Consider the following 23,813-nt stretch of genomic DNA (forward strand, 5'->3'; position numbering starts at 1 on the left):
CGCTGAAGTTTTCTGTTATGTTGTCCTAAATGTTGTTTGATTCACAATATAAAAAAAAAAAACACAACTGCACAATTGTTATCATGTTCTGTGAATGAAATAATGCACACCTTCAAACTATCCATTTTAATTCCAGGTTGTGAGGCAACAATACATGAAAAATGCAAAGGAGGGGTGAATACTTTAGCAAGGCACTGTAGGTTTGTCCTTGTCTCTAGCATATTTGATTTAGCTACACTTAAAATTGCATATTGTACAAATATTTGTTGTACAGTAGATAAATAGGGCTTTCCCACAGTGAGACATTACTAAAGCAGAAGTGTGTCATTCCTTGTGATTTGTCAGCGATGGTTTTGGTCCAGTTACTTCTCTCTACTATTATCCTCTTTCCACTTTTAGGTCTTCCACAGTTCTGTCAAAACAGTTAATGGGCTTTACGCTAGGACAGTTGAGTATCCTTTCAGGGCTTCTTTAATAACTCAGAACAAACAGAATTATAGTAACCTTTTACAGCCAGTCCAATTATTGTTTCATTACTGTAAACTGAATTAGTCTAAGCTGTGAGTTACAGCAGATTTGCAGTAACCTATTAAGTTGTGTACTGTAATAACATAAAGGCTATTTCCACACACAACTAAAAATTGTGTTGTGGATCAAATAAGGTGACCTAAAGCTGCATTACCATCTAGGAAAATACTTTTTCTATGGTGGCCTCTGCCTATTCTCTGGTAGCTGTTATATGCAGCCCTTTTGTAATACAGAACTGTAATCCTGTTAACCAATGTTAAATGCCGCCAGCAGGAGGACCAATGATAAGGCACATTTTTTTTTAATTTTGGGGGCTAAAAAAAAAATGTTGGAGGACAAAGTTAAAAACTAGCGAACTTGACTCTGGGGGGGTCCCCAAGTATGCCCCAAGTGTTTTTTTTTATTGCAGGTGCTTGCGGAAGGTGTATTTTTCACGATTTTTTCAACTTCACTTTAGCAACTTTTAAATATGCTGACGCCCATTTTCAAGTACCCCAAATTTGCTGCAAAAAATACTCCTGAATACTATTCTGCATCACGTATAGAAAAACACTATTTAGCAGCTATTCAGCCCATTTAAAAACACCAAATACCTTCAGCAAGCCAAATCAGGGGGTACAATAGGGAACCCCCATGTCAGTGCATCTTTTGGGGGGTGTCAGGCTGATTTCCCCAAAACTGACAGTACTTTCTGCCTGTTCAAGTTTCGCCGGGTCCCGTTTTCGCATACTTTGAAATTGAATACGGGGTAAAGCAGGCACGCGCGCAATACTTTTCCGCCTACAAAACAGGCGAAGTAGGCGAAAAGTCCGGGACGCGAAAAAGTATCGCGCCTCGGCTCAAATTGAATACGGCTCATAGTTGGAAAATTGATAGTCCATTAGCAGTATCAAAAATAAAACATTTATGTCCAGCTAGATAAAACCGCTGTAATAGTATATGAACATACAATTGTGGTTGCTATATTAGCACCTCATCCTTAATAGTTTTACTCACTATACAGGGTCCCCTGGTTTCAGTCTTTTCTGATGTAGTAGAGAGTTCAGGTACTCACTAACTGTAAACGGGGAATACCCGCAGTGATGTTCTGGCGGCAAAGATGGATTATGCAGCTGCAGGCTGCCAAACGGTACCAATGATAGCAGCTGGAGTAAACTCTGTTGCACGTATTAGGGTCTCCCTTTAATAGCTGTAGCAAACCAGCTGATCACTGGCAATAGAGGTCCCAATAGACGCGGTGGTCCTGTGTGCAGGGATTGTGGTGCTATCCAAATTGCAATACCAGTAGTAAAGTCCCGGCCATAACTCAGCAGCATACACCTGTATCTTCAATGCCTTTCTCTGCATGTGACCGCTTTTTCAAGAAGCAGATGTGTCAAGTTCTCAAGATTGCCGGTGATCAGTTGCAGCCACATTAAAAAGTGTGGTGGGAGTACATCTTCCCAGTTACATCGCACATGGCAAGATGCTCATTGCTTTGTAAAGGTGGGACAGATACCATGTTAGACAGCATAACTATTCAGGGACTATACTTGGTAATGCTCATTACTGTTGTGTAATTGATGCCTACAATATATCACCATTATGTAATTTAGAATCGCACCATTTATGCTTACTACCCAGTTAATAAAAAAATACAATTTGAACGTAATGACACAATAAACAGGATCTACTTTTTTTTTTTTTTTTTGCCCCCACAGGATCACAACTCTGTGATTATGCACTATCCCCTTACCAGTACACTACGGATAACAGAGCGTCGTTTTTGTGCCCACGGCTTCCAGTGCCAGAAAGGTAGGTAACCAAGGCATCTCCTTCTCTGTGTAGGACGAATGCAAGCCTCCCTGTGTACCATTCTTGCAGGCATCACTTAAGTAATTTGTTTGATGCCAGTGCATTTGTTACCATCCTGTACTGAAACCTCATTCTATCAGTTGAGGAATTATAACAAAATGTATGTGTGAAAAGCTGGCCATCTGTTTGGCAATATGTATGGGAAGGTTTATGATCATTTTATTTTGGGGAGCTGATTTTCAGTCATTGTTTCTGCAATCTATGTGTGTATCAACTATCAAGTAGTCTAATGGTGCATACACACGATCAGATTTTTTCTTCAGATATGGACGATAACGATTTAAAAATCGTTCAGTCGTTCATATCTGATGGAAAATCGTTCATATCTGACATGCCTGAACGATGGACGATCAACGATGCGCGTTCCCGATGGTCAGATAACGATTTCTGATATCTGATGTGTTTGCAGTCAGACTTGGACGATTCCATTCATTTTAATGCAGTCAAAAATCGTTCAATCGTTCAAATCGTTCAAAACTTTGGTAAAATCGTTCAAATCATTCAAATCGTTTAATCGTTCAATCGTTCATCTGACAAATCTGACAAGTCTGACAAATCTGACCGTGTGTACGCTCCATTATGCTGCATAAGAAATAGACCGATATGTTTCTTGTTTGGTCTTTCAGTGGATTACATTGTAGAGAGCATACATAGCCATGGAAATCTTTGTCTTCAGATTACATTAAACTATGATATGATAGGCAAAAATGACCGCTACTCTAACAATATATTGACTTTTCTGTATTATAAGGTAATATATGCTATAACAGACATCTATGGCACCAAGTCCTGAGGGGTGAATTTATTGAAATAGGTTGGAAGACTGAAACACCTAAATTCACTGCATTAATGCAATAGAAAGTGCATTTTTTTTTTACCCGCTAATACGAGTTTCCATACATGTGCACTCTAGACTCAATATTAATTTTTTCCAAGATTAAAATAAAATACATATTTCTATTCTGTTGCTGAGAAATCTTTTATTAGGAGTTCTAACCCTAGCTTACATAACAGAATTAGTCAACAGACTCAGGGGTATATGTATCAAACCTTGGAGAACGATAAAGTACCAACCAATCAGCTTCTAAATATAAATTTATAGGCTGTGGGGTCTATGTACTAAGCCTTAAAGAGAGATAAAGAGGATGAAGATAAAGTACCAGCCAATCAGCTCTTAACTGTCACTTTTCAAACACAGCCTGTAAAGTAGGGGTGGGCAATAAGCAGCCACCAGCATGTCCTGTCACAGTTTTGCTATTTGGCCTTGCTGGGATGTGCAGTTCAGCAACAGCTGGAGGGCTGCTTATTGCTCACTCCAGCTGTAAAGTGACAGGTGCTGATTGGATGGTACTTTATCTCCATCACCTTTATCTCTCTCCCGGGCTTAGTACATAGACCGCTGTGTTTGATAAAGGACCGTTAGGAGCTAATTGGTTGACCAATTAAGTTAGGGCTCCTTTTTAGATCATATTACTAGCAAATCATAACACTGGCTTTTCGCACCCAATTGAATATGGCCCTGTTTCTGCGGAAATGTTTCGCCGGTGACGTCATTTCGCCAGACGAAAACTTATCCCCTTATTCAATTCCAAATTCTTTTCACCGGTGCGGAAAGTCAATGCATTGGAATAGGCGAAAAAGATTTGCCTATGAAAGCTGTCGAAAAAAAAGTGCAAAATGTGTAAAATTCTGAACTCTTCTACTGCGCATATGTTACTCCAAGTGTCAGATGTGTGACTGGAAACTGATGGGCATTCCTGGGTGGTGACTGGGAGGTGGCTAGTAGTGCACGCAAAATTGGTCTGCTGAGTGGGCGTACTATGGGAGTGTTGCAGGCATGTAAATGCAAGTGGCTGCGCTCACCAATAGACGCTGCTACATTTGCTTTTGCGTGCGACTCAGAATCAGGCCCTTAGTGCCCTAGGCATAGGCAATCTGTATGGTGTTTTCAGTTTTCAGGAGAACTGTGTTACACACTGTTGCTAATTCAATTGAAAATGAGCTTTCCCACTTCTGTCACCAATAAGCATGTTGCTTGACAGTAGAGACAAACCAAAGTCCCAGTGTAAATGTCCCATTAATAACATGTCTAGAACCATACACGAGTATATATTGGTAAGATAATCCTGTCACAAGCCGACAGTTTAATACATCACGTTGTATTGTGATACATGTCCTGCTGATTAGTCATGTTCAGTTAGCAAAACTCTGCCGATCTGCAACACAGCTGTAGCCCAATCAATGTTTATTAACATAGAACAGGGAATTCACTTCCTTTCTGCTCCTAGAGGTTCCCTTCTGGGGGGGGGGGGGGCACCTGTAAATGTTCATGAAGCGGGAAACTTGATCTGGTCCGTGTATACCCGAATGAGCGTAAGGTGTGCAGTGCTTTCAGAGACCATAGTGACGCGTTTCATCTTAGTAAAATAAATTTTCAAGCTCTGCTCCTGGTCTCAATGACTACTTTTAATACATACTTTGTGCCTCTGAAATACAAGTGATAACATATGTTACTATATTTTCTCTGTGTACAGCTGTCATGTATAATTATACTAATTATAGGGTATGACAAACTGAAATAGCAGACTTGTGGCTTTTCAGGTGTTGCTGGACCAGAACTCCCAGTATACAGCAATAACTGAAGAACCACTGGTTGTCGTTGCACTAAAACGTGTTGTGATAATCGGGTGTCATTTGATAACCTAGGTCTGTCATCCAAACAATCATATTACAGTGTTTTAAGCTTAATGTAAGGATTTATCAAGTTAACGGTTTCCTAAGAATTAAAAGGAACAAAAACAAATATTTTTAAGTTTCTGCTCCTGAAAGATAAAGTGGCATAGGCCATGTATATATTTTAGATAATTGTTTATAGGCAGCCACATAAAGAAACTAGCAGACCGCTAAATGCAAAAGAGAGGGATGAATCTGTAGAAGTGGAAAGTTAAAAAAAAAATAAAGCATTTATAAGAAAATATTGGTGACAGTATTGACATGTTGGGCTCCATTTAGTAACGAGTTTCAGTAGGAGTGATATTTTTGTTTGTTTCACTGTGTTATTTTTCACTTTTTATTCAGTATTTATTAAAACATATGAGTGGGGCGAGCGCTAATGAAGACAGTCCTTCCTATTGCTTTTTTTTCATTTATAGAGAACGTAAATGATACAAAAAAATTAATAATCTGTTGTCCTGCACATGCGCATAAGAGGATTAGAATCCAGCAAAGGACAGCAAAGGTAAGTGTAAGCGGGTGAGGGCCTAAATGCGAGCCAGTGTCTGGTGCTCTGATCCGGCTTGAGGTAGGGTGGCTGAGCGCTGTGTGGATGTCCATGGGACCAGTATCCAGCGGCGGTATGAGGGTAAGGGTGTCCAGCTTATGGCTTCACTAGGGGATGGATGCTTGTACAAGTGGGGACGGGTGCCTGTCTTTGCTAACTCGGCAGCATGGAGAAGAAATTTGTGACAGGCAGCCTGTCATTACAGTGTAGTGGAGCTGTGAGTAGCGCTTGTGATCGCTGTTTAACAGACGCCACTGCCTGGGGAATTCATTTTACATATACAAATGGTAAGTTACCGTTCGTTATTAAATAAAGGGTGCCATCTGATATCATGGACGATGCGCTAGGAAATAGCGCTAATCTAGATTAAGCTAAAAAATGCATTACTGAATGTAAGCAACTCTTATTTTTCATCACTAACGAGTTTAAACAGCTAAAACTCGTTAGTAAATGGAGCCCTTTGTGTTTGTTTTTAATTATTTTTACTGAATGAGAAGAGGAGCAAGTAAGAAAAAATATTTATTAGGATCTGAAATCTAAATACTGAAGTAATACACATAACAAAAAATAAATAAATGTTGCTTAGTTGCCAAGGATCTTTAAACTAATTTAGGCATTTTGGGGTTGCTGAATTCAAAAATGAAAGTAGTTTTTTTCGAATTTGCTCTAGTAATGGATACTCCCAAGTAAAAGGGAACTTAGCCATATGGGAATCTATTGGAACATTTTAGAAGGTGAGACATGCAAATATTATAGTTGTTCATTCCGCGATCATTCTAGAATATTCCCCCTCCGTATACAGCTGTGTCCACATACATCTATCCTCCATGTGCTACAATTCGCGCCCCACACATTGCGGCAGCTCCGTGTGCCTCAGTAGTGCCGAGCTTCTTTCATGCGACTTTTTACCTTCAAATGTGTCTTATTCACACAGTGATGCGAATGTAATATGAATAAAATGTGTTGATCAGTGTAATAGTTTACACGCACGCAGTGAAAGGAACTGTAATTTCATCATTATGCAAGCAAGACAAATGGATATTAGAGGATGAGCTGGATAAAGGCACTCTGAGCATTTGGACAGTCATTCAATATGAACATGAAAGCTGACATTAACCAATTTTTTTATTTATAAAGTTTGTAAATTAATTCCTTTTGAAACTTTAAAATGAAACTAAAATAGGTATGTCTGTTACTAAATCATGCAGTAATGCATTGCCAGAAAGTCACTAACTTGCCTTGAAATGACCTGGGCTGAAAATGGAAATGGTTGTGATAAATACATATGAGTTAAGATTACATGCTCATGTCTCCAAAAACTGTATTGCCTCCATTGTTATAAGCTTTTAATGAAGTGATTAGGTGAGCAATAGTGAATAAATGTGAACATGTGAGACAATAATAAGGTCTCATGCTCTTTTTTTTTTTTTTTTGGAACGTAATCTAAACCACAAGTGATTTAAATTTTAGCATTTTTTCAGGCTTTTATTTTTTTCAGGGAGGGGTGGGGTTAATTATGTCCCCCTACAAGTGAATAGAACCTAATGCTACTAAATGTGCCAATGGATCAATAAAAAAGTCAGTGATATGCAAGGCTTTTTTTCTGGAGTTAAAGAGGGTGGAGCTATAGAAAATCTATCTATCTATCTACATATATATATATATATCTAAATAATATTTAGAAAAGAAGGCACTCAAGGGCCTTTAAAATAAAACTTATCTTGAAGAAAATACATTTTGGCCCATTACATGACGTCACAGTTAATGAGAGGTTAAGGAGCAAGTTCCTGCTGAAAAATAGCACTGGTGATACGTATGTAATTAATTGGCACCATGTGGTATGAGGCCTAAAGCACAGGCCAATACTGACATCATAGTGGTGTTATGAACAGTGGGGCTTATTCTGAGTAACACAAAGACGCAGCTGCATCTTTTTCTATGTCTGCGTCTTATGCTAATGCTGCAGTCGTTTGTCGTGATACTTAAGTGCTTGCTGCCAGCGTCCTGCGACAGTCCATTTCCGTCTCTGTGCGGCTTGAACCAACCCTATGGCAGGTGCATTTTCTTTGTCTGAGTATGACCTCCTATGTGAGCATCGGTGTGTCCTTGGAATGCAGCCACTTACAGCCACACGCCTGCATCTGCTTAGCCTCCCCCTTGTTACCTCCCAGGAACGCACACTGAATTCCACAGATCCTGCCTCCAAACCCGTTCTGTGTCTCTGAGCGCTAACACTCGGGACGCCTGCGCAGAATTAAGAGATTAGCCAACTACGTGCGGCATCAACACTTCGTCCGACTCAGAATTAGGTTTAATACACTGTAATGAGGAAAAGCAGCCTTGTGGTAAAGGACCATTAATGTACAGAGGGGTTGGTGTAAATGAGAAGCCCTGTATGATATTCTAGGTAGGTCCTTCAAATGTTTTTTCTCTTTTTCAATCACTATGGGATTAGCAAGTGTTCATCATTTCCAGCTATTGCAGGTACAGTTGTGATGCACCTGTTCAATCAGTTGGTACTTAGTCATATCATTTTAATCTTGATCCATGCCTTCCCTATTCTCTAGACCACTTGGAGTGTAAAGTATAAGTTTACCTTATACAATGTTTGAACTTTCTTGACTAGCACAAAAATTCAACCATTGAAATATGGGGACCTGTCCATACAGACAACTATGGAATGATGTTGTTCTGCTGACACTAACAAGGAGATTATTTCTGGTGAAACATAGCATTGTTTTACTACAAGGTGTTTCACTCGCTATTGGCCCCAAAGTTTTCCTTATAACTTTTTAAAAGTAATTGACGTAATTTAGTGAAATTTGATATACCGCACCACGTGTCTGTGTTACTTATCGATATGAACCGGTGCACAGCTGAACAATGGTGTATTGTCCAGACATACTGGAAAACTGAGTTGATAAATCATATAGGCACATAACACACAGACACAATGTATGTGGTCACCTCCGTATACAGCACCACTATCAGAAGCAGGAGTACCTACTGACTGGCAGTAGCGGCTCCAGAGGTGGGGCTGCAGCACAGTCCAAAATTTAAATAGGGGAACCACACCAACTGCCATCCTCACTGGTTATATCCTCACTGGCAGTTGGTGTGACTCCCCTATTTGAATTTTGGACTGCGCTACTGACTAGGGTGAGGAACAGTTGGCCCTCACTACGCGCATGCATGAACAGCTGGCCTAGATATTAATGGCGACCCCTTTCAACACTTGCTATGACTTCCTCATGTTTCTCATAGACCAAGGTATGTCTGTGTTTCACCAAATTCCGTCCATTGTTATAAAAGTTATAAGAAAAACTTTGAGGCCAAAAGTGAATGAAACGCCCTGAAAAATATTTTAAAGGAACTACAGATGCACAGCAATCACAGTGATGGTTTTACTTAATACTGACACATTGAATTATTTGTATACAAAAAAGGTATTTTTATTCATTATTTTTTATTGTAACATTTCTCCTCTCTTGGGTCAGGACATTTATAGCGAGTACAGGCTAGTAACCTAGAGCTGTTGTCTTGCCTGTGAATACAGTTGCTGTTTGGCAGGGTGCTTGGTTAAGTTTTAACTTCTCTTTATGTCAGCTGAAGAGTAGATATTGCATGATTAGTTCCCAGAGAGCATGTGCTTTCAGTCCCGCTAAAAGAAAATAGCTAAATAGCCACTTGAAATTTTTGGATGTATTTGTATATATTATATGGAAAATCATCTGTGCACCTGCTGAGTTTATGAGCACTCAGCGGTGCATGGACCTTCAAAGAAGTCTGAATTCGCTTATTTTTAAATTGTAATGGATTTGTTTGATTGTTTCATCAGTTGTATAAGAATTTTTTAAGAGAAGTCCGTTTTATTCTATATGATAATAAAATGGGCTTTCAGCCACTATGTATTATAGAGTTTTGTGATAGTTTCTTATATTAACCACCAATCATTTCCCATTAATAATTATAATTTACCGTGTGTTAAGGAACCAGTTGTTGTTAAGCAATAGTAGTAGACAACACACTTATCTATTATTCGTTAAATAATTCTATCTAAACATAGTATTATTTGTACAGGAGGATTTACTGCAATAATACATGAGCTATATTGCCATGCACAATAAAGGTAAGTAGACAATGTAAAAAGAAAGCAACAAGCATGAGCTTTATAACTTTGGTGAAATATTTGTTGAAGAACAAATTGATGCATGGAAGATACTGGGAAGCAAGTCTCATTTCTTATTGTATAATTCCTTTTATATGATTCAAACCATTTAATATTGGTCAAACACTAATTCCTTCAAATTGCACTCCTCCTCCCCTTTTTGTGACTGTTTTAGCCTTGGCTTTCACATCCATTCGGTCCCATTGACGACATTACCACCCACCATTTTCCTCCCCCAAATTCCTTCATTATTGATTTTAAAAGCAATCTAGACTATTGACCACAATATCTTGATATTATTACAGTCAGGAATGTGGCTTCCATTCACCTTTTCCATTTGTGTGTTGATGTGACATTTTTTTCATTTTATATTTCGGTAGGAGTAATTTTTTTTTCTTTTTTGTTTTTTTTTTCTCCTTGTGTCACCAGTGCACCTATTCCATTCTTCCATCGCTGTGCTCCTGTGAACATTTCCTGCTATGCCAAGTTTGCAGAAGCCCTGATCACTTTTGTCAGTGACAATAGTGTCCTACACAGGCTGATTAGTGGAGTAATGACCAGCAAAGAAATTATAATTGGACTTTGCTTTTTGTCACTAGGTAACGGTTTTTCTAATTATTAGACTTAATTGTGTAGCTCTGTTTTAGGAGACTTTTAACAAATTTATATGGTACGTTATGGGCTATACTAAAGTGGGATCTGTGAAAATGTGCATTGTTTTATTTTGTTTTTTTCACTAAGCACTTTGTGGCATTTGTAAGTGTGCTCTCAATTCATTTCAAAATCACTGCAATTCTCCCAGATTTTATGCTTTTAATGTTTTATTTGCACACTTTTCGTATATAGTTTTGTAACTATTTCATATATATACTATTTGTTTTAAGAAAAATGTAAATCTGTGCACATCAACTTTCATCAGCAGTCTTATATAGTGAGCTTTCTTTTTACCAACAGTGCCCTTTTCTATACCACATAAAATAAACATGCTCATGTAAACGTGTTATATTGTATTTCTTTCTGTAAGTCTTTGCCTTTTTCCAGTTTTTAAATATACTGGAGCCAGTTGTTGTAGTTGTACATATATGGCATTTTGTGTTCTATACATCACATTGCATGTTTTGAGAGTAAGGTCAGTGATAGTCAGGCACGCTAGCAATAGTGCAAAATGATGAGCTTTTTTGTGGGATTGTCCACCTATGAGTTTGCAGGGAAGAGTGTGAAGACTACTTTTTACATCCTGTTCGAAATCTATAGTGTGAAAACATTAAAATTGGCCTTAAGTGTTTAAATGCTGGCTTCCTATTAGATATTCCTCAGCCTGATCTAGTGGGATTAAAAAAAACTTTGAAAATTTTCATTTGTGTAATATGACATTGGGCCTGATTCAGACTTGCACGCCATGCTGATATTCACGTACTTAAGAGATTTGCTACTGCGCAAAATATTCTGAAAACCACTACGGCGCATATGCTGAGTGTACGCACAAATGCGCTGTTGCTTACAGGACTTCTGGTATTAGAACTGGAATGGAAAACCATGGGCTTTCCTAAGTGGTGACTGGAAGATGGCCTGAAGAAAACACAGAAGAAAAATACATACCGATGTTGTGTAATGGGAGTGTGACGGGTGTGTCAGTAAAAGCTGCTGCTTACTTAGACGTAGAGCTGCCGTTATAGAGGCCATGTTCAGATGGAGACACTACACCTACCATACGGCTAGTGCAACCAGGGCCGGATTAGTAAGGGGGTGGGTGGAGCTGCAGCTCCAGGGCCCCCATCAAAATAGGCCCAAAGCATCTGCTGTAAATAGGAATGTTTTTATTCCTGCTAGAGCCTCATTGACATTGGCCGCTGTCCGAGGCCCCTCCTACTGAATCAAACCCCCCCCCCGGAGGCTGCTCACCTCCCCTCCCGACCACCTGCAGTTCAAACACAAAACATGGCGGGCTGTGGTGGACACAGTGAAAGGCTTCTTCACTAACCATTTTCCTGCATCGAAAAATGTCTTGGCGCCTTGGCGCGCGTGATGATGTCACATAGCTGCTGACCCCCACTCGGAGCTCAGATCCTATACATATACACATTCATATGTGTGTGTGTATACAGTATGTGTGTGTGTGTGTGTGTATAATAAACATATATATATAGAGAGAGAGAGACCCACAAACACAGTGTGTGTGTGTGTGTGTATATATATGTATATATATATATATATATATATATCTATCTCACAGGCGCTCTGCACTCACGATAATAATAAACAGGGGTTTTGGTTCTTGAATTGATCAATGCATTTAAGCTTGCAGCTGCCTTCAAGGGACCCCACTTTACTGCAAGTCCCTCCTCTATTGCTCAGAATTATAACATTGAAATAGTTATCACATTAGTGATAAACTCAAGGTATACTATCTGGTTTAAAGCTAACAGCAACTTTGCTTTTAAAGTTGAGACAGACACAATGCACACCTGTTGCAAAGCACCTAGGAAAACAGCTGAAACAAGCCAGATTAAACAGATTAAAATGGGTGCATGAGAAAATGTGATCACAAAAAGATTAATTAAAAAGCTAATAAAATAAACAAAAAGCACTAATCCACAGCACTCATCATTCCTAAATTTGGTGTGCAACATGGTATGTGTTTAAATAGAAATCTCAGGGACTCTGCGCTCACCATAATAACAACAATAATAATAATAAACAGTGGGGTTTTGGTTCATGAATTGATCAAAGCATGTAAGCTTGCATCCCCTGTCAATTCATGAACCAAAACCCCACTGTTTATTATTATTATTATTATTATTATGAGTGCCGTGGATTTGTGCATTATTATATATATATATATATATATATATATATATATGTACTGTTACTGTTTTAACCACTGGGCCAGCCAAGTTTCCATTGGCTCTGCCCATTCTCCCTGCTGTTCTCCTCCTCCTCCTTCCCATCACAGCTCCGTCCTGACCCCATACCCATTCTGTCACAACTCTGCTGCCATACTTACCCCAGCGGGCAGTTCTCTCCTAAGGCTGTCCCATCTGAGCCATATCCCTCATTGTGGTACCCGGCTGGGCTCACGCATTGATGACTTGGGACATTGACATAATTTTCATATTTTGGCCTCTATTCACCACCACAATGGCTTTGAGATGAAACAAACAAGATGTGCTTTAACTGCAGACTTTCAGATTTCATTTGAGGGTAATTACATCCAAATCAGGTGAACGGTGTAGGAATTACAACGGTTTCTATATGTGCCTCCCACTTTTTAAGGGGCCAAAAGTAATGGGACTATCAACTCAGAAGCTATTTCATGGACAGGTGTGGGCTATGCCTTCGTTATTTCATTATCAATTAAGCAGGTAAAAGGTCTGGAGTTGATTCTAGGTGTGACATTTGCATTTGGAATCAGTTGCTGTCGACTCTCAATATGAGATCCAAAGAGCTGTCACTATCAGTGAAGTAAGCCATCATTAGGCTGAAAAATCAAAACAAACCAACAAACCCAAACCCAGATAGCAAAAACATTAGGTGTGGCCAAATCAACTGTTTGGAACATTCTCAAAAAGAAAGAACGCATCGGAGAGCTCAGCAACACCAAAAGACCCGGAAGACCACGTAAAACAACTGTGGTGGATGACAGAATAATTATTTCCCTGGTGAAGAAAAACCCCTTCACAACAGTTGGCCAAATCAAGAACACTCTCCAGGAGGTAGGTGTATATGTGTCAAAGTCAACAATCTAGAGAAGACTTCACAAGAGTGGATATAGAGGGTTCACACAAGATGTAAACCATTGGTGAACCTCAAAAACAGGAAGACCAGATTAGAGTTTGCCAAACAACATCTAAAAAAGCCATTACAGTTCTGGAACAACATCCTATGGACAGATGAGACAAAGATCAATTTGTACCAGAGTGATGGGAAGAGAAGAGTATGGAGAAGGAAAGGAACTGCTCATGATCCAAAACATACCACCTCATCAGTGAAGCATGGTGGTGGTAGTGTCATGGCGTGGGCATGTATGGCTGCCAATGGAAATGTTTCCCTTGTATTTATTGATGTGACTGCTGACAAAAGCAGCAGAATGAATTCTGAAGTGGTTTGGGCAATATTATATGCTCATATTCAGTCAAAAGCTTCAGAACTCATTGGACGGTGCTTCACAGTGCAGATGGACAATGACCCGAAGCATACTGCAAAAGCAACCAAAGAGTTTTTTAAGGCTAAAAAGTGGAATGTTATGCAATGGCCAAGTCAATCCCCTGACCTGAATCCGATTGAGCATGCATTTCACTTGATGAAGATAAAACTGAAGGGAAAATGCCCCAAGAACAAGCAGGAACTGAAGACATTTGCAGTAGTGGCCTGGCAGAGCATCACCAGGGATGAAACACAGCATCTGGTGATGTCTATACGTTCCAGACTTCAGGCTGTAATTGCCTGCAAAGGATTTGCAACAAAGTATTAAAAAGTGAAAGTTAGATTTAGGATTGTTTAGTTTGTCCCATTACTTTTGGCCCTTTAAAAAGTGGTAGGCACATATAGAAACCGTTGTAATTCCTACACCATTCACCTGATTTGGATGTAATTACCCTCAAATGAAATCTGAAAGTCTGCAGTTAAAGCACATCTTGTTTGTTTCATTTCAAAGCCATTGTGGTGGTGAATAGAGGCCAAAATATGAAAATTCTGTCAATGTCCCAATATTTATGCACCTGACTGTGTGTATGTGTATGTATGTGTATGTATATATATATATATGTGTATATATATATATATATATGTATATTATAATATATATTGCATATTACATTAATAAAAAATGAGAGCTTGAGGTGGTGACGATAGCTGGTAGCTTTGCCCTTCATGGTCCTAGCCACACCCCACGGCATAGACCACATCCCCTGTACAGACCAAACCCCCCACAACAGTAGTCACACCCCTGCTGTACTGGTCAAACCCCCTATGGCAGTACACTATAGGCCCTTCACAAATTTCAGTTCCAGGCGCATTTGGACCTTAATCTGGCCCTGGGTGCAAGTGTTGATGGTGTACGGATGGTGGCGTGTCAAGAGCCATGGGCAGTGTTGCAGCGTGCACAGACACTGAAAGTGGGATCTCAGAGCTTGCACAATTCGGCGCACACTATTACACAAAGGGAAAGCTAAAACTAGCATTTGTATATTATTGCCACCGCTGCTACGCAGAAAGACTCTGAATCAGGCCCATTATCTAATTTCCAAAGTGAAAATTTACCAGATGGCCTTATATATTATTCATACTTTGTCTAGAGGTTTCTCAGTACCTATCTCACTGTGAGTCTTCAGAATGTATGACTTCATAGGCCAATTAAAATTAGTGTTAAGTATGATAAATACAATGCTTGTTTTGAAGATATTTTAAAATATGTCTGTGACTCTAAAATAAAATAAAAAATAAAAAACTGTATGAAATAGTCAGACTGTTCTGTTGTCTGCTAGCAAAGAAAATCCCTCTTGCAGTGTAAATGGGACATTAGATCTGAGTGATTTCCTGCAGGCACCTATATCATTAGACAAAAAAGACGCCATAAACTTCAGAACTGCTTGGCTGCTTTCCAGAGCTAGTCCTGGGACAGGGTTTTCCCCATTGTATATATTATTTGGTATATTCAGATTTATTATTAATACAAAAATATGGCATGTGCAGTGGAATCACAACATGGAGTTCTGTAGAGCAAAGTCGACTCAACATTACCGTATCTGGAATATAAGTATATTATTTTCAATATTGTGAAACAATATGAAGGGTATTTTCCTTCTTTGATATTATCTTGTATTGCCACGCTGTTACCGATTACTGCATACAGTTCTTAAATAAAAATATTTTGAGGAACGAAAAGACCATATTAAGGGATTCTTTGCTTTTAGGGCGGGAGCTTCTAAGCTTGTCACATGCAGTACTTATTATGACATGCTTAGTGAACTTGGTTGTAATTTAATTTTATTAGGCTTAAATACTACTTTTCTAGACTTATACTGGGTACACACTGGATGATAAATCGTTCATACAGAGGTGTCCTCATCAGTAGCGGCTCCAGGGGTGAGGCTGCAGCATAGTCCAAGATTCAAATGGGGGAGCTACACCAACTGCCTGTGAGTCACGGCCGGTGATGTTTGGCAGCATTTGAAAAGGCAGTTGGTGTGGCTCCCATATTTGAATTTTGGACTGCGCTTCAGCCCACCCTCTAGAGCTGCCACTGGTCCTCATATACTATTGCTGCAGTTGCGCCAAACAGCCCTTCTCGGTGCACCAGGTCCTGTCTGACTTGACTTACGTAGAGCACCTTTCTTGTGCCCTTCACCTGAAAATCCATCCTAGTTGCAAACTGATGTGACAAACTGCTTTACGAGACTGCACTGATTCATTTGATATGCAACACTTGTATATCATCCAAGTCTGAATCTGTATACGCAGTGCTACGATGCCACGGATCATTCCCATGCCATGGTCAGTTGTGCTTCGTATACAGATTCAGGACCTGATTCAGCACGCAACCAGCTTTGCAATTCTGTCCTTGCAATTATGTTAATGCAGCAGGAGGCATCACGTCTCCTGCATGCATTACTTATCCGAGCTGCGTTGTCCAACGCACCATGGGGTCGCGCAAGCCGGCCGCCGCAGATGAGAGAGGCCAGGAAATATCTGTCAGCCGACGGAGATTCTGGCCTCTTCCCACCTCCTCCAACGGCGGCGACACGTCTCCGTTTTGGGAAACGGAAGCTGTCGCCTCCCGCCCCCAAACGGTAGCAGACTGTCAGTCACTGACAGTGCTGCCGCTCTGCGTGCATTCACACAGGACCCGTACTGCTCATGCGCAGTGCGGGTCAGGTGCCTGCGCATATTCCCGACCATAGGGAATCTGCATTCAGCAGTGCACTAGCTCTCAGTTGCACACAGATATAAAAGTGTCACACATATGACAGTCACAAATGGATGTGACAAACCACTTAACAATACTAAGTGCGGTATCCAAATGTGATCTATATGAAAAATATATTGTGCACATCTGCCTGTTTGTGCAAGCGACCGACCCATATGCTGGCTGCAGGAACCAGTGACAATGATGTCCCCAGTGGTTCCTGTGGCCAGACGACATCGGGTAGCTGATTGGTAAGTGTGTATGCACATATACTTTGTGCAGAACAGATGGGGCTGCTTCTGGATGCATAGTACTTACACAGCGGCTTCCGAGTACCTTAAGTGTCAAGGAAGTAACGTCACACTTAGGGGACGGGAACTGCTCTGTATGCAGTATGCATTCAGCAGCAGGGCCAGCCCCATCCAATAACAGGTGCCACTGGGCTCCTGCTCTCGACAATTGGTGGGTCAAACCAACCGTGTGTGGAGGCCCTGGGGCGACCACCATTGCTGCCTCCCACAGTTAATCCAACACTGACTGGATGAATGATAAACATGAGTCACGCATGCCTACACTTGGGCTGGCTGCTGACAAGAAGGAGCGGCATAGGTTGAGAGGCAGAAGATGTCTGCTGCTGGGTGCTAATTATATCAAATTGTGGTGGGTCTCAGCTAATTACTTGGGTACTATTATAGGGAAGGGATGGCACTTAGTAAATTTGTTAATTACAATGGAAAACTCCTATTAGTACAATAATATAATTCCCAACCTTTGACCATAGATCCACCAATTTTCTTTATAAGGCCACTATTTTTACATAAGGTGGAACTCTTCACCATATCCTTTGTTACTGGTGTCTAAAATCATTTCAGATTAACGTAAAATATGCTGTATATGTATTTTAAAAGGATTCTTTTGATTTTTGTATACGTTTATTACATTTATACTGCTATGGTTATTACTGAGCGTTAAACTCCTTGATGATTTAGAATTGTTTGCACTGTTCTTTCAGCTGCATCTGTAAGTTAAAGGCTAAGTTACACTACACTGCTTTTTATTAAAAGCTATTTTAAGTTGGGTAGAACAAGGAGAGTCAGAAGGTCATTACTAGCTTGAGTAAGGTTGTCTTTGTCGAATAAAATAGTATTTGTGCATTTCTCAATTACAGAGTCGTTTTTGCTTGATTGCATCTTCCCACATATTGACTTTTATGTCTGTGCTTGTATACTCTCGGCATTGAGCATTTGAATATTATTTGCAGGCAAAGCCATGAGGTAAAATCAATACCATAGTTGGCAGCCCGTAGTAATGTCTGATGCAAGAGGCCACCTATAACACCCTACAGACACATTGTCATCTCTGTATACTGATAAGCAATCACTTGCAGTACCCGCAGATCAGATCAAGCCAACAAAGCTAGCCTGTGCAAGTTTTAGCAAGATATAGCTGCTGTTGATGCTCTCACATGTCAGATAGACCCATGGCTGTGTGCTATATGTAATTTAAATAAGTTGATGAGGACGGTTCTTCTTTAGAGCATCCTTCTGTCTTTTGGTCATGAAACTCTTTGGGGGCATCTAATTCTGTAATTTTACTAAAAAAAATATATATTAACAGTGTAAACTAATGATTATGTTGTTTTTTTTTTACCTGTAATTATTTTGTGTTTACATTGAAAATTTAAGTACAATTAAATCTGAAAATAGACTTTTTTAGATGTGATCCATAAAGGCAAAATATGATCAGTCCAACCGGGATGTAGTTACATTACCGCCGCCCGGAATGCCGGCTGTCTGAATCCCTTCAGTGGAAGGCCGACCCGGGACTAACGATGGGCGTCGAAATCCCGACGCCTATCTTTAGCCAGATGTTGAAATCCTGACGGCTGGCATCCCGAAAGAAGGGAAGCAGGGATAGCTAGCTCTTAGCGAGCTCAGGGAGGACAGAAACCTCCCGTGGAGCGGAAGGGGGGTAGGGCGGGTTAGGTTTAAGCATCCCTGGGGGGACTTAGGGTTAGGCACCCCCCAGGGAGGGTTAGGGTAGGGGGATGGGGGGTTAGGCAGGCCCGGGGGGAGTTTAGGGATAGGCACCCTACGGGAGGGTTAGGTTTAGGGTGCTGGAAGGGGTAGTTAGGGTTAGGCACCACCGGAGGGGCGTAGTTAGGGTTAGGCATTCTTCAGGGAGGTTATGGTTAGACACCACTAAGGGGGGGTTAGGGTACTTACGTGCCCCTGACCGGGATATGGCTTCATCTGCCTTCCAGTGCCTGTATTCATATGGATTCCGTTCAACCATAACATTTTAACTGCAGATCTTTTTAAAAAATAAACTTTTTATCACATCCGTGCATTACAGACAGCGGAAGCCCTTCACACATCTTTTGGACTGTATCACAATGGGAACTGATGCTGGTCTGAAGCTTCAGTCATCTAGGCTACTGTGACATTATTGGTCCTAACACCATGCAAGAATTGGCTGGCCTATGTAGTCCATTTGTGCAAAGTTGCCAAACTGTCATTCACTTATTGTCTGCTCTGTTGGTCTGTAACTATGGTGGACATACTGTATTTATATTTTTCATTAGTGGGTTGAATTCTACATTAAAAAATATAAAGTAAAATGGTTATCTACCTGGGGTTCGGTTTTCTTATCCAGCTCAGTAATGCAGTCTATAGTTTGTATAAATAACAAATATTAATTTTAAATCTTAAATGGTTATTCTCCAATCTTTGAAGCTAAAGTTTAATGCAGTATAAATTATAAATGTATCATGTAGAATATAGTCAATATTTTCTTTCTTCTTTGCAGTGCTTTCAATGATTTTGATGGTTATAATCCGGTACATCTCTAGAGTACTTGTTTGGATCTTAACCATCTTGGTCACATTGGGATCACTCGGTAAGTTTTACGGATCGATTAACTCTTTTCACCAAATATGATGCTACTTGTACAAATACTATGAAAGTGTAATAAATGCTAAACTAAGGCACTTCCTAGAGAAAGTAGTCTTAATAGTAGTGCAGCAACAATAAAGTGATGTACTCATGATATTTGGTCAGTTAAGTAGTGTTAGGGACTATAAGATGCACTAATTTGTGTTATAATATGTTTCCAACCTATATACTTACATGTGAGACGATGGACATACTTACAGACATGTCCTCGTACATCTAGCCTCAATACACCGTGCAGTGTGAGATGCCTGGCGTGAGTAAGCCACCAGGTCCCATGCAATGCGACTAGGACGCACCTGGAGACTGCACTGATTAATTATATATACATATCTGTGTGCAAGCTTTTAAAAAGGAACTTGCTATGGAAAAAGCTGCGGCTGGTGCATCGTAGCACTTTGTATACTAATCCAGTGACTTAGTCGCACACAGATATACAAGTGTCACACATCAAATTAGCACAGTGTGCTGGTGCGTCCTAGTCGCATCGCATTGTGACAGACACCTTTTCAGCAAAAAAAAAAAAGACTCCCAATGTTAGCAGAGTCTCATGGGACCTGGCGCACCGACGGGCTGTTTGGTGCAAGTGCAGCAAAGATGTGTGAGGACATTTCTGTATTTGGTAGTTAATTCACTGATGCGTTTCACTGGTTCCCTTGTGCAAGTGCCTGCAGGAGGTGGTGGGCAAAGGGGACGCCAGAAGGCCTCTTCAAATGTAAGTTTATCTGCAAACTTTGCCCTGGTTTTGTTATTTATTTATAAACCATTCATTATATAGCACCTACTTTATTACACAGTGAATATTTAGTCTCTGTATATGATATGGCGCCTAGTTTGAATATATGTGCTAAATTAAGCAGCTCCCCTTGTCCAGAAATCCATTAGAAACATGAGGTATGAAAGCATCTAGAAGATGCTATCATGGCTAAATATACTAGAAGTTATTTTGGCGGGCCGTCTATAATTTTTTTACAGTCATCTCCCCATGCTTGGCACAATTATTGAAAACTAGGGTACAATAAGGGTGAGACTACGTGTTACAAACAAGAAGGAATTGAGCTTCTATACTCACCTAAAGACATTTTTGATGCTATTTAGTTACTTCAAGAGGCACTCTGTATAAATAAACAGATGTGTTAATTGTATATATTTCAAAACTTGTTAAGCTAGCTGACTTGCATCAAATTCTTACCCTGTTGACCAACTAAACATCGATTCAATCAGAATTTCAAAACCATTATTGCTATGTTTTTGGTTTTTTTTTTTAAATAGGTTGAGTTTCATTTGCACAAAGCTTTTCCAGCCAAGTTCTCCCCAAGCAATAGCAGCTTTGTGTGTAAATGGTGCCTGTAGCTCTTTTATGAAAGTCATCTTACATGTGGTTGTCAAACTCACCAGTGTCACTAGAGGAGAAAATTCAACTCCATGGTTTCAAGGACATAGATACATTATGATTGAGCTATTCCTAAACTTGAGAACCTAATCTATTTCTGAGACATGACGTGATTTGTACTTGTCCTAGTGTGATGTTATAAGCTCACAATGTGGAATGGATGAGAGAGAATATCATTAGCAGGCAGTTTCCAGTCTCAAATAATGTGTCCCTGGCTACACCTACATTTCATTGATTTAATAAATCATTTTGGCAAAGTTCTTTATGTTCATATGAATTCCAAGAGTCTATTTATGATATCAAGCTAGGCAATTTTTCATGAGAATTAGACAATGTCTGATTTTAGCATGGGGCATATTCATTAGCTTTACTAGCATGGATAATTGGGGTCCTTGCGCAGATGGAAAAAAATCTGAATGTCTTTTTGTCACATACAGTTATAAAACCATGGACAAGTACAACACCAAAGCAGACAAGCTCCCTCATAATAAAAAACTTGTTACAGAACACAGACTGATCATTTTCAGTGGCCCTGTTGCTCCGTAATACTAGATGGAAAGTATTATACTTTAACTTCAGCCCTGTCCTCAGATCTTAGTAATAGCTGATGTGTCCACCCTTTTGTTTTTCAATTATTGTTGCTGTTATTTTGTCATTTACTTGGCTCGTTCAATATATTTAAATTTAATTTTAGAGACTTATGGTCTTGGCAAAATATAAAACTTGACTGTTCACATTGTGAAGTGTAAATCAGAATGAATCATTGTTCAGTTTTGGAGGTAGTTTTCATAGGTACACACATGCAATGATATTTAGTGGCATTTATTTTTGACATGCTTTTTTGTGTTTGACCCACTGTTATACAGGAGGTACAGGTGTTCTCTGGTGGATGTATGCTGATCACCGGAAGTCTTTCAATGAAAATCTTCCACCAGATCAGCTTCAAATTTCCAAAGACAACCAACAAGCCTTGCTCATCTATGCCATTGCTGCTACTGTCTTCACCGTAAGGCTTCAGCTTTGTGTTGCTATTGCTGACTATGCATAAAACTCTGTCCTCTCTCGCACATGTTGTTTTTAGCAGCCGTCTGTGAGCGGTAAAGATGGCAGCTTACAGATGACTGATGGAACCTCACATAGGGTTAACAGTATTTTTGTGCAGATAAAATAAATCTGGCAAGATATTCCTTTACTAGCCTACTGTGTGGGATGTTTAGATTACATTTTAGCCGCCTTACCATAATGTCTTGTGGTAGGGATTCCATTACTACAAGTTTTTTGTTTTTGTTTTTTTTTATTAAGCTTTGAAATAATTTACTATCTAATATTGGACTTTTTGCTTCCTGTATGAAACGGAAAAGTATGGACATTACATATAGCATTGTATCATAAACGTCCAACTTGGTAGTGCTATTATCCAGCTCACTGATAAGTTGCATTGCATTGGTATTTTTTCCTGGCTTTAACCAGAGCTTCCTTAAGAGAACCTGTCGCCTTCATATTTATTTACATTTTTCTTTCTTGTCTCTCACTACAATGTTGTAACAGATACAAAAGGTTTTTCATTATTATTCATGCACCTGGTGATCGTGTCTACCATTTGGCGGGGCATGTCAGGATTGTTGAAGCTAACTAAGAGTTTATTAGGTTGTCACCTTGTATCAGGGCCAGTTTAAGGGGGGGTGACGGGGCAGTTGCCCTGGGGCCCCCACATACAGAAGAGTCTCCACACCGGGTTGGTGTGACCCTGCCGAGAACAGGTCTCCAGTAGCACCTGTTCCCGGATGGAGGCTCATCTGTCGCATCTATGTTCTAAGGCAGTGCTGCTGCATACAGCGCAGAGCGGCTCCAGAGTCCCCTCATCGGCGTCACGTGTATCATCACTTCAGTGACGCTGATGAGAGAACTAGGGACCGGCTCTGCCAGAATTGTGAGGTGAGTAATCAGGGACGGAGACAGTATCTCCATGTGGCTTGTAGACTTTGTGTGGGGTGGGGGGGCCCCAGCCCCCACAACTTAGTTTCACTGTGGCTGGGTTGGGGGTCCCCACAACTTAGTTGCCCTGGGGCTGCCACAAACCTTAATCCGGTCCTGCCCTTTATATAGTACTAGTTAGTTCGGATTAGTTGCTCAAGGGAGAATGTATAAAAAGATTAAGTCTGTAAAGTCCTACAAAAAATAAAATAAACCAAGGACCTTATTTCTTTCTTCTCTTTAGCAGTACTTAGCAATATATTTTACTATGTCTTCATTTTAAAAGAGACAGAAGCATAGTGTACATGATCCAAGTGCTTTTTAAATTGCTGCCATACAAGACTGGCTTGTCTTCACTGATATCTATCCCAGCATACTACTAGATGCTTCTGACTGAGACCTGCTTCATACAAACCTTTCCTCGTCCTTGAAGTATCCTGGCACTGCCATATGAACATATAATGCAGAGATGCCAGCTCCGGCATCATTGATGGAGTCATTATTGTTTAATGTCATCACTGATGCTGATTTCCAGCTGTGCATGGATTTGTTGTGATTATAAAGGGACCATAAAGTACTATTTTGGTCTCCTGTATAGTATGCCTTTTAGCATCTGTTTAATCAGAATTAACCACAGAATGCTTTTTAAACCTCTTTTTTGCCATTGTGAGAAATGTTTTCATTGCATGTAAATTTACATAATTGAAAATAAGTGGAGAGGTAATGTTATAATCTAGAAAACTCTTCCTGCAGTATAAAGT

At 40.0% G+C, this 23,813-nt stretch overlaps 1 protein-coding gene across 1 annotated transcript in view; it reads left to right on the forward strand.

Moving 5' to 3' along the window:
* The window catches only part of SLC44A1 (solute carrier family 44 member 1), a 138,329-nt gene that overhangs the window by 91,810 nt on the left and 22,706 nt on the right, over positions 1-23,813 (forward strand). Inside the window, exons 5-8 of the mRNA XM_088472595.1 lie at positions 2,229-2,322; positions 10,260-10,429; positions 19,543-19,632; positions 21,945-22,084. Of these exons, the coding sequence (XP_088328721.1) occupies positions 2,229-2,322; positions 10,260-10,429; positions 19,543-19,632; positions 21,945-22,084 (494 nt within the window). The remainder of the gene's footprint in view (positions 1-2,228; positions 2,323-10,259; positions 10,430-19,542; positions 19,633-21,944; positions 22,085-23,813) is intronic.

Source organism: Taudactylus pleione, unplaced genomic scaffold, assembly GCF_031769625.1.
Source record: "Taudactylus pleione unplaced genomic scaffold, aTauple2 ptg000127l, whole genome shotgun sequence".
NCBI classification, from domain to species: domain Eukaryota; kingdom Metazoa; phylum Chordata; class Amphibia; order Anura; family Myobatrachidae; genus Taudactylus; species Taudactylus pleione.